At 38.9% G+C, this 17649-nt stretch overlaps 1 protein-coding gene across 2 annotated transcripts; it reads left to right on the forward strand.

Moving 5' to 3' along the window:
- The first annotated feature begins 339 nt into the window (after positions 1 to 339).
- On the forward strand, positions 340 to 5717 carry LOC109163356. Of its 2 annotated transcripts, XM_019312115.1 has the most exons (6): positions 340 to 1833; positions 2690 to 3566; positions 3681 to 3741; positions 4456 to 4653; positions 4820 to 4976; positions 5420 to 5717. In XM_019312115.1, exons 1-2 carry the CDS (start codon positions 639 to 641, stop codon positions 3211 to 3213), a joined length of 1719 nt encoding a protein of 572 aa, XP_019167660.1. In that variant the 5' UTR covers positions 340 to 638; the 3' UTR covers positions 3214 to 3566; positions 3681 to 3741; positions 4456 to 4653; positions 4820 to 4976; positions 5420 to 5717. The 2 variants fall into 2 exon arrangements, with proteins under 2 accessions (XP_019167660.1, XP_019167661.1); XM_019312116.1 differs by lacking the exon at positions 4456 to 4653.
- Positions 5718 to 17649: the final 11932 nt, after the last annotated feature.

Raw genomic sequence — 17649 nt, forward strand, 5'->3', positions numbered from 1 at the left:
TAAAATCTATCATTTTAAAAGTTTTTAAAACTCTACAAAAATCATGATTGAATACACCCCTCTAAGGAATGGAGGTTTTAAAAGAGGAACAAAAAAAACAAAAAAAAACAAAAAAACAAAAAAAAAAACAAAGAGGAATAAGGGAATGGCACCGAAGGATTTCAAACACAAAACCTCACGGCTAGCAGCCACAATCCAAACCATCAACCTATGTTGTGTTTCATACTTTCATGGATTTGGGAGCAAAGATTAATTTTTATGGTGAAAAATAGGCCTAGCGGCTATGTTAAGCAGTAGCTTGCCTTCTGTTTAAGCCTGCCGTCCCTTCATCAAGTACACCAAATTCCTTTCCCTCTCTCTCGGTTTTCCTTAAAACCCAAACCCTAAATCAGACTCCCATTCTTCCCTCTTTTCTCTCGCAGTAGCAAACCACCCGCGCTTCCCCTCCGCTCGCCAACGGCTGTGCGACGCCGGTCTTCCCCTTCGCAACCCAGGGAACCAAGACCCCCGTTACCCACACCCTTTCCCCGCTAAAACCCCCTGCCAAAACACCCAAAACCCCCGTCTCTCTCTATCTCTCCTTCACCCTTCGACCGCAACAGTCTCACGCTAGCAGCAAGGTCGCGCCGTCAGCCGCTATGCCGAGGAAGAAGAACACCACTGGGCAGGTTGATTGGGACAATGCGAAGTACTCCGTAGTTGAAGGTAAATCCCTGGACCCTGCGCATTTTTCATCCGAAGTTTTGAGCATGTTAAAATACCAAGGATTGTTAAACCTATTTCTGCTCATTAAGAATGATACATACCCCGAGCTTGTGAAGGAGTTTTACCGAAACATGAAAATTAGGCGAGAAAATGAGGTCACCATAATCAACTCTAAGGTGAAGAATGTTAAGATTGTATTGGACCCTCCCTGCCTTGCTCGAATGCTTAGGCTGACTTTGATAGGAGTTTCCAAGTACGGAAGAGAAAGTTGGATTGAGACCGAATCTGTGGGGTATCAAGATTATTTGCAATACATGCTGGGTCAACGGGAGGGTATAGCTAGAGATGTGAGACCCGTGAAGAGTGAATTGACTGCAGAGCAAAGAATTCTGGTAATGCTTGTTAGTGAGAGCTTGTTGCCTAATAGGAATAAAAGCAATATTATCGGGAGTATGGAGTGCACTTTTGCCTACTTCTTGAAGCATCGGGTCAAATTCAACTTACCCGTTCTCATGGTTAACCATATGGAGTTTTGTAAGAATTCCAATCGGAAAAGCTTGCCGTATGGGATGATCTTGAGTTGGATATTTGAGCAGAAGGGTGTGAATGTGACCAACGTGTTAGCCAAGCCACCTGGAAGATTGACATTTAATGCACCAAATCTGAGGTACTGTGAGATATATCAGATAGAGAACAAGGAGTACATCACCACCGATGAATTGAGTCGTATGCCGGCTGATGAGAGGAGGGCCTTGATGGAATTGTACCACATACCGAATAAGAAGTCTAAGTCTCAAGTGCAAGGAGAAGAGGAAGAAGAACAAGGATCGAAGGATGAAGTCAAAGAAGAGGATGAAGACCGCCCGAGTAATGAAGATGGGAGTTCGAGAGAGCATCGGCAGAAGGGTGGGCACGACCCAAGATCGACAGTTGACCTCGTGCTGTTCCAGATTTTCAAGCTACGACAGGTCACGGAGCAGGGATTCAGATCGGTGAACGCCAAGATAGATGAAGTGTGCCAGATGAAGGAGGCCAAGTATGGGAATGATGGGCCAGCAGGTTTGCCCGGTTCCAGCTCTGGGGCGAGGATCGACGTTCCAGGCAGTTCATCGCAGGGTGGTGCCCCAGGTAGCCTAGTTTAAAAGTTTTGTTTAGTTTGTTAGCTTATGTTGTAGTTAGAATACCTAGTTTTGGGGTAGTTGGTGCTTGATGTTAGTTAGAATAAAAGTTTAGGCTTACGTCTAGAATTCCTTTCCAATAAACCTTCTCTCATGCATCTTTCCCATCATACTTTTCACTTCAATTTGGATCTTCAATCTATATTCAAACCTTACTTTCACTCGAACCTTAGCTTCGAGGATGAAGCTCTTTTAAGGGGGTAGAGTGTGACACCCTGAAAATTATTTCAATTCCCGAATTAATTCCTACGATTATTTTCTAAAAGAATGAATTATTTTATTATTTAAAGCCCAACCCTTTTTCTTAAATAATCCTAGCATAAGGAAAAATATTCCAAGCCCAATCTTCCTTAGCCTTATAAATATATATATATATATATATATATATATATACATATATATGTTTGGACCTTTTCTAAGACATTGAATATTAATATTGTGGGCCTAGTCTTATATTATATAGTATATTTTCTTTATTCTTCCAAAAGCCCACTTTAATTCCCTTGCTTGGGATGTAATTAAACCCTTGCTTCTAAACTTATGTTTTGGATGTAGACCTTGCCTTAGCACATAGGTTTGGTTTGACCTAGGTGTGGCATAACATCCCAGTTGGATTTGAATTCGCTTCCGTAGTTTTATTTTCAGTATAGACTTTATTCAGCTATCTTTACCAGTTTTAATGCTTTATTTATGCCTTAGAACTGGGTGTGTTACAATTATCTTCTCTCACATCATGACCTTCACCAAAAAGAAGGAAGCTAAAATTCATTTACCCTTTCCGTGTCTTATTTTTGGTGTGCTAAAAGGTCAAGGTCGTGAGCTATACGACAATGAACCTGTCATTGAGAACAACGGTGTTCATCTCTTTGATCCAAAGCTGTCTCAAGGGAAGCACCATGATGACCGAGCTACTCTCACTGCTGCATCGGCTCCTGCTGCTCAAGTTCGTGCTGCCACTGCTCCACCATCACCTACTGGTTCTGGTTCGTCTCAACTTCCGGCTTCTTCTTCAAGGATTCCGGCTGAACCTCCTGCTCTTGTTTCTCACCGCCAGCTTGCAGAGTCTATCCAGTCCTCCTTAACTATGATTCGGAATTCAATTGCGTCTCAACAGGATGCTGCTGCTGGGTTAGAAAAGAATTTGCTCTTTCATCTTCGCGAGATTGCTAGGTTGGAGAAATTGCATGCTGAAATTCTGGCTGCTCGTGAGGACCCTGCCTCTGACTCTGATGCTGTTGAGTCTGATCCTGATGAAGATGATTCTGGCCCTGAAGAAGATTCTGACCCTGAAGAGGATCCTCCTGATTCTGGCTCTCCGTCAGTCCACTAGATGTTCACTTTTGTCAATTTTTGGCAAAAAGGGGGAGAATTTTTTTTGAGGGGGAGCTCTTCAGATCTGAGACCATAGCCATTTCCTCCTCCAAGCCATTTCCTTTCTTCAGCCAAATTTATAGATCTGCTAGCAGCCTCTCTTCAGATCTGAGACCTTAGCCACTTACGCCCGCCACCAACAGATCTGAAACCACAGCCGACGCCGACGGCCTTCCTCCGCCGTAGCTGCCATCCGACGCCACCGCCAACGCTGCCTCACTCTTGACCGCCACGTACCGACGCCAAACGCCACAGCCATCACCCCGGAGCTGCCTCACTCGCCGGAGCTGCCGTCCTTCACCAGTTGCCACCGTAAGTTTATTTATTTATTTATTTTATATTTAATTTATTTCAATTTTTTGTTGATTTATTTCAAATATTATTGTTATTGTGATATTTTAAGAAATATGTTTTGTATTGCATCAGTGCATCAAACTCCAAATTTGGGATACTGCTGGTCAAGAACGGTTCCGAACGATCACTACTGGTAGGTTGTTGGATTTTTCTGTCAAAATTGAAAAACAGGGAAAACGTGAAACATGCACTTGCTCAATTTAAGAACTTATGAAATTATTATCTTAATTTTTCCATTGGATAGGACAAGAACTATTTCCTGTTTATGTTTGAATTTCATCTCATCTAGGCACTTTCTTATCTACTAGGAATAGCTCCATGCAACTGGGTAGTCCACAGTGTTCCTCTGACTTGGCCAATGTAGGATAGTTCCCAGCTTGGCAGGCACTTTCTGTAATTATTGAAATTGATTAGAATTAAAAGGGGAGGATGAAAATCAAGTGTTGACACTTCAACTTGAATTATCACTGTGATTGTGCAATTGAAGTTTCAATCTTTAATCATTATTTTGCCCCATGTGTATTTTGTTGGTTTATGATGTTACAGATGAATCATCTTTTAATAGTAAGGTTTCCTTTCCCTATTGCATTATGTGTCATCAGTGACTATAAGCTCTGATTCTTCTGTTAACAAAATATCTCAAAATCTTCTGGTATTGTAGTTAGTCTCTTGTTGAGTATTTGAGTTTGGTTTCTAGAAATTTTTGTTCTATTGAATATTCTTTCTGAATCTTAACATATATGGTATTGTGTCTAGTGATGTGACATTCTTTTGACTTCCATTGATGGTTTCTGCCACTCTGAAATTTCCATAATGGATTCTGATTAGTTGTGTTTCTCTGCGCTAGATATTAGGAACTGGATTCGAAATATTGAGCATCATGCCTCCGGCAAAGAAAACACTGCAAAAGAAACTGAGATTAGGGAAAAACTTGCTGATGAGTATGGGATTAAGTTTTTCGAAACTATGAAAATCTCATTTCTTTTTCTCCCTCTCCATATGAGTTAAGCAAGAATACAATGACAAAGTACAATCAAATGGAAAGGTATGACTGGCCTAATAGTACTCTAATATTACCTACATTTGAACTATGAAGTACTTAGTAGAATTTGCATGTTTAAAATACTATGGTTTGTCTCCTAGGTAATAAGGCTTTGGTTAGTAAATAATTGATGGCATGATAAATTGATAATGGTGCTCCTTTTTTTCAGGAAGAACATCGTGCACGAGATCTCTTTTATGCTCTCTCGGTTCCGAGGCTTTTTATGGACTCAGGGCAAGGCAAAGAAAGTTGTACAGGCACAAAATCTCTTGTTTGAAATCTTGAAGTCTCAGATAGAAACTGGTATTCCCTACATGCTATATAAGGTTAGTTTTATACTCTTTATATGCTAAAGACTTGATCTGATTCTTCATTTGCATTTTAGTTTTTAGTTAACCTTGTTAAGCAACCAGCAGAATCTTGGTACTATTAAGTCTTCTAACTTGTTTTAACTGAAAAATGATCAGAGTTTCTTATGTTATTTTTCAGTAATTTGATTATGTATGGTTAATTCCCAAGTGTTTCTAAATGGAACTGATAGATACAAAGCTTATTACTCTAGGGTATCATCTACTCCGCCTAAGCATTTATAATTTATCGCAAAAAAAATTGGAAGTATCTTAACATTCTTATGGTCTTTTCTATCTCTTTTGTTTAAAATAATATAATTGTTTTCTAGCTTCCCGAGCTATTCATTGTGATTTGGTTTCTGTTATTGCATGCTTCTATAGAAACTAATGTTCCAAATTTTGGGTTTTTTTTGTGATAGGGCTTGATGGACTCTCGTGCCAACATTTGTGTGAAGAGAATGGGAGAACTTGATAAGAAGCCATTCATCCGTGCTACAAAGCTAAAATATCAGCTTTAGAGGCTTGGTGTTGCTACTTCTGAGCTTTTGGAAATCTACTGTTTTAGCTTTAAAGATTATTGAGAAGGAATATTAGCTGTTTGTTCATTTTCCCATGTTAACTTTTGGAGGCTTTTATGTGAATTTAGTTTTATAAAATTCACTGCGTATATGTATGGTGGATTTTGAATAGATAATTAATTGTTATTAGTTTTGTAAATTTGTGTGGATTTGGTGATTTTGGAAAATTCTGTATAGGTTTTGAACAAATAAAATTAGGCAATATTCAATTTTTAAATAATATATATATATATATATATATATATATATATATATATATATATATATATATATATATATATATATATATATATATATATATCCGCGACACCCTCTGTGAAGGGCAAATTATGTTGTGAGTACGTGCCCACCTTGCAAGGTGGACACGGTTTCATATTCATAATTTTTATATTGTAGATTCATAATTTCTATACTGTAGATCCATAATTTCTATACTGTAGATTCATAAAAATTATACTTTAGATTCCAATTGTTGAACTCTGTTTTCACAAATCATAAAACTATATGTTCATAATTTGATAACTATACAGTTTAGAAATTATGAATTTATAGTACATAAATTATGAATCTACGGTACAGATATTATGAATCGTATAGAAATTATGAATCTACTGTATAGAAATTATGAATCTATTGTATTTAAATTATGAATCTACGGTTTAGAAATTATGAATCTAAAGTATAAATTTTATGAATCTAAAGTATAGAAATTATGGATATGAAACCGTGTCCACCTTGCAAGGTGGGCACGTGCTCACAGCATAACGTTCCCTCTGTGAAGAGGGTGCCACACAAAGAAATTATTAAAAAAAAATGGTTTTCCGCGAAATCCACCTGTGAGTCGGTATTGTGGAAATAAATTAATAAAAATAAATAAAAGACTTTTCGAGACACTTGCAACGAAGCAGGTGTCTCGGAAAATCTGTAAAAAAAAATTTTAAAAATCTTCGTCCGCTTTTCGCGACACCCTGTACGGGTGTCTCGGAAAGCGAGACACTTTCACAGTCACCGAAATTCGCTACACTTGTTCTGTACAGGTGTAGCGGAAAGTCTTTTATAGGTGTTTTGGAAAGACTTTTTTTTGTACTAGTGTGTATAAGTTGTGATCATTGTTAGCAAATATACTTGAGGCAACTTTTTAATAAAATGTTTAAATTATCAATTGTTGCCAAAACATATTTGTCTTTAATTTTGTCAAATATATAATTGCCAAAGAGGAGATTGTAAGTGTACATATGATACACTATTTTTAGTTTATTTAATTGGCTAATTATTTGTCAAAAAATTAGGTTATATTTTATTAGACTGTATTTCTGTCCGGGTTATATTCTGTGTCACAGTTTTAAGCGTAGGTTATTCACAGTGATCTTCTGGAACAGTGTCAACGCTTGGTTAGTTTGAACTACGATTTTCCCTAAACAAATTCAGTTTATGTGGTCAAGTTTTCAGACAATCATATTACATGGACCATGATCCACACAATTGTGTGGACCATAAATAAAAAGTACATTGTATGTGATTATGTCATGCAAACCTAATGGAATAATTATGGATGGATTCGGGCCGAACCGGACCCGAAGCAACAGACCCGAGCAAGCGACCCACGAGGAGCATGCACCCCCGTGGGGTCGGCCTCTACGGGGTCGGCCGAGCTCCGAGCTCGGCCGAGTGGCATGGTCCACGCACGGAGCGGATCGCGCGGCGAGAGTTGTAGCACCCCCGCGTCTTCCGAGGTTGTTATGGCGACATGAGCTATAAAATCCCTCATTGATGTCCTAATCAAGGCATCTTGTGTTCTTACCTATTACTTGTCTTGTTATTACACGTTCATACATCTGTAATAGCATTATACGTTCAATTAATATAATATTCGTCCCCGTGACGCTAATTCGTACATTATTCGTACCTCTATTATCGTTTTAATCACATATTTCGTTACATTCACTTACTTATTATATTCTATCATATATTCGGGTTGTATAATCCGGACCCCCGGGTTCATATAATCCATCAAAACCCTTGTAATCTTGGTGAACGTGAATTGGACTGACGTGAATTGCCCCGCAGACGTAGGAATTTTGCTTCGAACTGCGTGACCAATTGCTGTGTTTCTGACACTATTATTTTTCTATACTTGTCTTTTATTTTGTTTTATCATTTTATAAAATCAACTAAATTAAAGATAAGTGGTCTATTAATTAAAATTAAATAGAACTTGTAGGAGCGACTTGCTATTCAAGATCCACGATTCAATTTCATTAAGTTTGTTGCCTATGATGATGTTTTACTAATTGTCTAAATTGTTATAAATATATCATTATGTGGATATTATTATAGATTATACAACATTTGTAACGATTTCTGTATTTATGTCTCCATTATTACCTTACGTTACAAATGTATATTATATATATGTTTTGTTGTAATATGAAAAGTGATATGAATAAGATGATCCTCAATTCCTCCTTAATCTCTCTCTTCCAAATATTCTTTTAACACGTTATCAGTACACGCTCTAACCAACTAAGGTATGCGTCGTACGAGTCTTGGGCTGATGGGGACTGGCCCAAGGCTGCTGCTGGCCTGCTGCATTGCTAAGGTTGGAGATTGGGGCTCTTCCAGGTACTTCTATTTTCTGGTCACACTTTAAAGTACTGGTGTGGTGAGCTTATCATCTGCAATTGTTTCTAATCGGCTGGTTCAAAGTGATCTGGCTGGTCATAGAACACATGAAATCATTGTTCCTAATCGGCCTACCTTTGGTAATTTGGCTGGTCATAGGACCTTTGATGGAGCTACTCAAACCACACTATTACCAGTACTTAGTGTTCCTGCTTTATTTAGTGACAGTGCTATTGTTTCTGACTTTCTGGTCTTGATAATGTGAATACCACTGTTAATGAATCACAAAGTGTTAGTGGTCCTAGTGTTAATGCTCTTAATTGGCTAAGTTTTGGTAATGTGCCTTTGATTTCTTCTGTTGTCAATAATCCACTTAGTCGTGGCAATGAGGCAGCGAACGGAATCCAGTTTGATAATTTTTGAACCATGTTAATAAGGATTCTGTGGTTAATTTTGGTCTTGGAAATAATAATGTTTCTAATACTCTAAGTGCTGGTACTTTGATAAGGCTTGTTTTGTTTCTTGTCAAATTGGTCATGGTATTGTGGCTACCATGACCATAATCCAAACCAAAATGATTCTGCTCATTCTACTGTACCAACGCTTAGAAGTTTTGTCCATTGCTATTATTAGTATTGTGCGTGCTACAACTAATACTTTGGTTAGTGTGCAATGCTGTGCTACTGGTTAGAATTTGCCTTTGCACCCTGTTGATGCTTAAATTTCATTGAAAGCATAAGTGAAACATATGATATTGTGATGATGTGCTTTCTTGATGTGATCGTGCCGAAAGGTTTATATATATGTTTTGCAAAGTTGATCATTTGGTAATGTACTGTACAACATGATAATTAACAATGTGGTATTTTATTAGAATGCACCTTTATGATCTCTATTATATTATTGATAGATAATGATATCTGTTGGAAACCGTTGGTAGAAAAAACAAATAATAATCAAATAAAATATGACTATTATTTTTCTGGAAAGAAATAGGGAAGGAAAGATGGAGAAAATTGGCTAGTGTTTGGTGTTGGGTTTTTGCAAGAGTCAAGTGAGCACTCTTTCCTTAAAACCTTATTTGCCACCTCCCAAAGATGCTAGGAGCGTTGTGGCCTAGGCTTCCCAGGATAAAACTTGCTAGTGATTCAATGTTTGAGCACTCAAAGAAGGAATCCGGCGAGCAAGACACGGCTATGAACGCAGTAGGCTAAAGAAGGAGTAGAAGCAGAGAGGTTTTGAGGCTAAAAATTGAACTTTCGTGTTCTATATTTCTGTGTGTTAAAATCTACTGCCCAACTCCTCTTTATATAGGGATGAAGGATTTAATAGCTTTTAATTAGGAACTTAAGGGCACCCCTCCACCTTCCTGTAACAACACCATTAACATGGCCTTCAATTTAAAATTAAAAATTGGAATTAACTCAAAAAATTAATTCCGTAACAGTAGAATTGAACACCCAACGGTCACAAAACTGCACAGGTTCGTCTAGGCCGAAACTTCCAGTTTCGATTGCCAGGAAGTTTCGACCATGGGCCCTTTAATGTCTCGGCCCACCAGGCCGAGACACATCTAGTGGCATATGTTGGAAAATGATTTCGAAGTTTGGCATAACTTAGCCCGCAAGGCCAGCCAATTTCCGTACAACCTTTGTGCCCCCAGGTGCCGACGCGCATGAGCTCGGGCTTGAATCAAAGCTTGGAATTTGATTTGTACATCGAAAGTGGACCCCACTGATAATTGTACCACAAAATAGCCACTTAACATGCCATTTTATGTCATTTTAAGCTATTTTTCCAACAATCCCCCACATGAATGAAAAATTGATTTTCGGGGTATTTTGAAATCGGAAACAACTGTGTTCAAACGGTCGATCCTTGCATAGGATAGGTAGGGAGTCACTATACCCTTTGAACCTTCCCTCGTGAAGACATGTTTACTCTACTGGCTGTACGGTAGAACGCGATGTCTTTGAACCGACTGCCGTTTGTGTAGACGATGACATATCTCACACAGGAATCTCCCAACCATGCTCTTGCTCTCATGAGTGTGCCCGTTTTGGTCGTGGGTCACCGTTCCTGGTTCTGCGAGAGTTTCTAAAGAATTGTGCCCAACAATTCTCCTTTGAAGCGACCCTCACTTCTCTCTAACATAGGTGATTCTTTCTCGAGTATCCCGCATACTCAAGAATCATTAAAGCATTAACATGCTAGCCTCTTGCGGGAGTCACTGTTTTAACGAGGAGTGGTAGGGAGTCCGAGACCCCCACAGTGACGCGCTTCGTTCCATAATTTAGTTGTCCCATTGAACCTAGGTGCCAGCTAGGTTGGGTATCCACTATAGAACTTTTTAGTCCAAGGGCATTAGACCCATTCCTCGTGTCAACTTCTCCACAACTTCTCTTCCTAACCCTTTGGTCAGCGGATCCGCTATATTATCTTTGACTTTACGTAGTCAATTGAGACAACACCAGTTGTGAACAGTTGTCTAATGGTATTATGTCTATGACGCACATGTCTAGACTTACCATTATACATATGACTCTGTACTCTCCCGATTGTGGCTTGACTATCACAATGCACACATATTGGAGGTACCGGTCTTTCCCAATTAGGAATATCCTCTATAAAATGGCGTAGTCATTCAGCCTCTTCACATCCTTTGTCCAAGACTATCAGCTCAGATTCCATCGTGGATCTAGCTATCACAGTTTGCTTAGAGGATTTCCATGCAACGGCTGCACCGGCTAGTGTAAACACGTAGCCACTCGTGGACTTAGAGTCCTTAATATCAGATATCCAATTCGCGTCGCTATACCCTTCAAGTACAGCAGGATATCTTCCGTAGTGCAGTCCAAGATCACGAGTATACCTCAAGTATCTCATAACCTTCACTATTGCCTTCCAATGCATAGCACCGGGGTTACTCATATATCTACTGAGTTTACTAGCCGCATAGGCAATATCCGGCCTAGTACAGCTCATAAGATACAAATACCAATAACCCGAGCATATTCCACTTGTGAAATACCTTCTCCGTGGTTCTTGGTCAGATGAATATTTGTATCAAATGGTGTCCTAGCCACTTGACCATCATCCTTGTTAAATTTCTCAAGGATTTTGTCAATATAATGTGATTGGCTCAACACGAAACCATAAGGTCTTCTAATGATTCTATTCCCAAGGATTAAATCAGCCAAACGCATATCCTTCATGTCAAATCTCGCATTTAACATGTTCTTGGTAGACTTGATCATCTGATCATTACTACCAACGATGAGAATATCATCGACATATAAACAAAGAATGACGTAGCCGTCTATCGTTTCCTTAACGTAGACACATTTGTCACTTTCGTTTATTTTAAACCCGTTAGTTAACATCGCATGGTCAAACTTCTCGTGCCACTGCTTAGGCGCTTGTTTTAAACCATAGAGCGATTTAACCAATTTACACACTTTCCTTTCTTGGCCCGGAACCACGAACCCTTCGGGTTGTTCCATATAGATTTCCTCATCTAATTCGCCATTTAGGAAAGCGGTTTTCACATCCATTTGATGAACTTCCAAGTTCTGCAACGCGGCTATGGAAAGTATCATCCTAATGGAGTTTATTCTCGTCACGGGAGAATACGTGTCGAAGTAATCGAGGCCCTCGTGTTGCCTGTAACCCTTGATTACAAGCCTAGCCTTATACTTCTCGATGGAACCATCCGGTTTCATCTTTCTTTTAAAGACCCACTTGGATCCTAATGGTTTACTACCCGGAGGAAGATCAACAAGTTCCCAAGTGTGATTCTGTAGAATAGAATCCACTTCACTTTTTATAGCCTCTTTCCACATTAGTCCTTCCGTAGAAGTCACGACTTCTACATACGTTTGAGGCTCGTTCTCTATCAAACAAGATAGAAAATCGGGTTCATTTTCTAATAAACAAGTTAGAGTACCCGAATCATACTCTAACAAGTAAGTTAGAAAATCAGGACCGAATGATTTTCCAACTCTCGCCCGCTTACTGCGTCTCGGCTCGAGCTCGGGTTCTCTCTCGGATTCCCCACTTTCATTATCCATAGTTTCGTCAAACGTTCGTTTTGACGTACTTGGTCCCTCATTGGACCTACAAGGAAATATATTTTCGAAGAAATATGCGTTCCTTGATTCTATTATCGTGTTCTCGTGTACATTCGGATTATTGGACTCGTGTACTAAGAACCGATAAGCACTACTATTATGTGCATAGCCAATAAAGATACAGCCCACCGTCTTAGGACCTATCTTTACTTTCTTAGGTGTTGGCACCAACACTTTGGCAAGACACCCCCACACTTTCAGGTACTGGTAGGAAGGTTTCCTACCGTTCCACAGCTCATAAGGAGTCTTATCGAGCTTCTTGCGGGGTACCTTATTCAAAAGGTAATTACTTGTCAAAATCGCCTCACCCCACGCATCTTGAGGTAGGCCCGAACTTATAAGCATCGCATTCATCATATCTTTCAATGTACGATTCTTTCGTTCGGCAACACCGCTCGATTGAGGTGAGTAAGGTGCAGTACGCTCGTGTATTATACCTATACTCGACAGAAGTCACCAATAGGTACTTCATACTCACGACCTCTATCGCTTCTAACCTTCTTAATTCTCCGATTAAGTTGGTTTTCCACTTCATTCTTATAAAGAACGAATTTATCAACGACTTCATCTTTGCTCTTAAGAAAATACACATAGCAGTATCGTGTGCTATCGTCGATAAATGTGATAAAATACTTATTACCACCTCTCGTTTGTATCGATCTAAAATCGCACAAATCACTATGGATTAATTCTAGTGGTTCAGTTTCCCTTTCAACCGATTTGAAAGGTACTTTCGTTAGTTGTTCCTCAACACAAATTTCACACTTATTATTTGTGTCAATTTTAAAGTTAGGAATATGGTCCATGCTAATTAATCTACGCATAGAATTAAAATTAACATGACCTAGTCTAACATGCCACAAATTGGAAGACTCAAGCAAGTAAACAGAATTAACTTTGCTTTTATTGATAACAGGAATTACATTGAGCTTAAACAGCCCATCAGTTACATATCCTTTACCAACAAACATTCCTAACTTGGACAAAACTACTTTGTCTGACTCGAACACCATGCGAAAGCCATGCTTGTTCAACAGAGAGCCAGACACAAGATTCTTCCTCAGCTCAGGAACATACAGTACGTTGTTCAACGTTAGTTCCTTCCCGGAAGTCATCTTTAGAACCACCTTACCCATGCCTTCTACAACAGACTGAGCAGAGTTTCCCATCCACACATTTTCACCCTCAACGGTCTCAAAGGTGTTGAACATCTCTCGGTTGCAACACAAGTGCCTGGTTGCACCGGTATCAATAAACCATTCACGAGGGTTTGAGCCCACGAGGTTCACCTCGGTCACCATAGCCGAAAGGCTAATCTCGACCTCCTTCTGATTGCTATCTCTAACAACGTTGGCTTCAGAACTCTTGTTCTTCTTCCTTGGAGCCTTGCATTCAGATGCTTTGTGGCCAAGCTTGCCACAATTGTAGCATTCACCAGGAAACTTGTTCTTGGTAACGCCACCTTTCGGACCTAGCTTTCGCTTGTCCATCTGGTTCCTCTTGGAGCTCTTACCGTGCTCCACAACGTTGGCCTTAGCGCCAACAACGATAGGAACTTTCCTATCATTCGTCCTGTTCCCTTCCTCAATCCTGAGTCGCTGGATCAGGTCCTCCAGATTCATCTCCTTTCGCTTATGCTTAAGGTAGTTCTTGAAGTCCTTCCAACCTGGAGGCAGCAAATGGATCACAGATCCCACTTGGAAGGCTTCACTTAGCACCATGCCTTCGTCACGGATCTCATCGAAGATTAATTGCAAATCTTCTACCTGACTTAACACAGTTTTTTAATCAACCATTTTTAAATCGAGGAATCGGCCAACCACAAATTTCTTTGAGCCGGCATCCTCACTTTGGTATTTATGATCCAAAGCTTCCCACAACGCTTTTGATGTGCTTATCTTTCGATATACATCGTACAGCGTGTCACACAATCCCTTCAGGATGTAGTTTCGGCAAAGGAAGTCCGAATCCTTCCAATAGCCAACCGCCATCACGGATTGTGCATCTTGTTCCTTCAACTCGGGAACCTTCTCAGACAAGAACCTCGCCAAGCCGAGAGTTGCTAGGTAGAACAACATTTTCTGTTGCCACCTCTTGAAGTTCGAACCAACACCGGTGAACTTCTCCGGCTTTTCAGCCGAACCACTCGGTACCGAAAAGGTACCCGAGACATGGGAATATATCCCTCAGTGCTCCCACCATCCTGTGAACCAACGTTCACTGGTGTAGCTTGGGAATTGGCAACATTATTGCCGTTTCCTCCATTGTTGTTCTCAACAACATTTTCTTCCCCACTGTTAACGATTGGCAACTCGGAGTTCTCCATTTCTTTAAGGAAATTAGAGAAAACAACCAACGGGAAAACAAGGTATAAGGTTTTAAGATTGTTGGAAACCGTTGGTAGAAAAAACAAATAATAATCAAATAAAATATGACTATTATTTTTCTGGAAAGAAATAGGGAAGGAAAGATGGAGAAAATTGGCTAGTGTTTGGTGTTGGGTTTTTGCAAGAGTCAATTGAGCAATCTTTCCTTAAAATCTTATTTGCCACCTCCCAAAGATGCTAGGAGCATTGTGGCCTAGGCTTCCCAGGATAAAACTTGCTAGTGATTCAATGTTTGAGCACTCAAAGAAGGAATCCGGCGAGCAAGACACGACTATGAATGCAGTAGGCTAAAGAAGGAGTAGAAGCAGAGAGGTTTTGAGGCTAAAAATTGAACTTTCATGTTCTATGTTTCTGTGTGTTAAACTCTACTGCCCAACTCCTCTTTATATAGGGATGAAGGATTTAATAGCTTTTAATTAGGCACTTAAGGGCACCCCTCCACCTTCCTGTAACAGCACCATTAACATGGCCTTCAATTCAAAATTAAAAATTGGAATTAACTCAAAAAATTAATACCGTAACAGTAGAATTGAACACCCAACGGTCACAAAACTGCACAGGTTCGTGGCGGTCGAAACTGGAAGTTTCGGCCATGGGCCCTTTAATGATTCCATGGCCGAGACACATCCAGTGGCATATGTTGGAAAATGATTCCGAAGTTTGGCATAACTTACCCCGCAAGGCCAGCCAATTTCCGGACGACGACATTCGTGCCCCCAGGTGCCGGCGCGCACGAGCTCGGGCTTGAATCAAGCATTTTTCAATCTCTGCTAGTTGGAAAATGATTCCGAAGTTTGGCATAACTTATACCCATTTGTGCCCCCAGGTGGCATTTTAAGCTATTTTTTCAATAATATCTGCATTTTAATAGTTGTCGTTTAGTCAACTTTGTACCTCTTGGGTATTAAATTTGTTTGCATAAATTTGGAGGTATAATCTGGATATTTGATATTCCACGAAAGAGTAGACTATATATGATAGTATGTTTCCCAAAAATAATGGAATTATGGTGATTTTATGGTATCTAGAAAGAATGATTTTTACACATAGTAATCACTGCCTGAAAATTTTCTGATCGGTGCAGTTTGAAAATTAAATTCGTGAAAAATCCCTGTTGAACTCCTTTTGGGTTGAAATTTTTTCTGGAGAATCTAGACTTGTGGTATTTGATGTCTGTGAAAAGATTTTCTTAAAAATATGCTTTGGTTGTTCCAGAAAAATTCTGTAAAGTTATAGCAGTGTGCTGCCAGTTAATTTTCTGTCTGGCGCAGTGTTGGAAAATTTTTTGGGAAAAATACTTTTAGAACTTGAATTGGCATGAAAATTTTCATGTATGTTCTAGACTTTCTAAACTAAATATCTGCAAAATTTTGTGCCAAAATGTGTTACCGTTTTCCCCCAGAAAATTCTGCAATCCAGGTCAAAATTCAGAAATTTTCTGCCAAGTTTCAGTTTAGCTTGTATATCTTGCTATTTTGTGATGTTTTCATACTTGTATGAAACTATGAGATAAAATGAGAGCTTGCTTGGAAAAGTGCTGTTTTTGACTCCCCTAAATAGGAATGAATGAGCCCGGCAGCGAACATGTGCTCGTTATCCTTTGGCGAACGGTACTTCTCTCATTTTATTTTCTAATTTATGAATTAATAAAATCTCTCTTTTCATGTTATGCATTGTGTGTACCACACATGATACTCTTTGTTTAAAGTGGATGTGCATGACTTAATTGAGTTTTTTGGTGTCCATGACACAAGGGACAATTATATCACATATTGAATATGCTTATCTTTAATTGACAATTTTTAGCCTATAATCTCTCGATTAGGCTCCACTACAAGAAAAATGCACCTAGACAACACTAGAAAGACAACAGTTTTTAATAAAAGTGTTGTCTTTTGTATAAAAGACAACAGTTTGGTTCAAAATCGTTGTCTTTGATGCAACACTTTTGTCAAAGACAACGGTTTTTACTTAACCGTTGTTATAAGTGTGTTGTCTTTGTGCATTTTGTGAAAAGACAACACCACAACGACAACGATTTTTTAAAACTGTTGTCTATGTGCGTTTTTTTAAAGAAGACAACGATTTTTTTTTAACTGTTGTCGTTGGTGTGTTGTCTTTATGAGACACATTCATTCAAGTCCATTCATTCGCCCGTCACCCATTGCCGCAAGCTCGCCGGTCGCCACCATTCTCCTCGGTCGCCGCAAGGTACGTCCTTTTAACTTTTTTTTAGTGCCTCTCAATCTCAAGGTAAGCATTTTCGTTCTAAACATTTAATATGATTTTTGCTGAATATGCATATTCTCAATTCTCTGTTGGACTGAGGATAATTTCATACAAAATGACTTCAAAAGACAACAGAGGTGAATCAGGTGATATTTTGATTTTCGACCTTAAAAGGAAAAGATTAAAAAGTTTCAAAATGGGAGTAGTCAGTTTAAGTTAGAAGTTGTCATTGTATTTGTTCAAAATAGGAGTAGTCAGTTTAAGTTAGGGTTTTCCTAAATACAGAAGAATAAATATTTTTGAACTTAATGTAAAGATTTGTCAGTATAAAATAATATATGTAGGAAGTTTAATAGCCTAAATGATGTAGAATGCTGACAAATTATTACCATCAAGTAAAAAAACATAGATTTGTTAGCTTAGAAATGAACATGCAAATGAAAGAACACATAGTATAGTTATGTTGGCTATATACTGATATCTTTCAACTAATTGATTTAAGTTTATCATTTCATAGGCATATAAATGATGAATAGAAGAAACAATGATCAGGTAATATTAAGCTTTCAAAATTTATTAAGATTATTGTACCTTTGTTGTCAATTCCTTTTGCTGGCCTATAATTGTAGAACTAATTATTTGCCTCATACTTTGATTTGACTGCCTTTTAGTTTTGAATTTATGTAAATAGATTCAGTTGATG

Source organism: Ipomoea nil, unplaced genomic scaffold (genome assembly GCF_001879475.1).
Source record: "Ipomoea nil cultivar Tokyo-kokei standard unplaced genomic scaffold, Asagao_1.1 scaffold3017, whole genome shotgun sequence".
NCBI classification, from domain to species: domain Eukaryota; kingdom Viridiplantae; phylum Streptophyta; class Magnoliopsida; order Solanales; family Convolvulaceae; genus Ipomoea; species Ipomoea nil.

Excerpts from the sequence above, each read along its gene's own strand:
- LOC109163356 (XM_019312115.1), top strand. The coding sequence starts at position 639 with ATGCCGAGGAAGAAGAACACCACTGGGCAGGTTGATTGGGACAATGCG. Across the intron at positions 1,834-2,689 it reads ATCGCAGGGTGGTGCCCCAG|GTCAAGGTCGTGAGCTATAC; the intron begins GTAGCCTAGTTT and ends GTGTGCTAAAAG.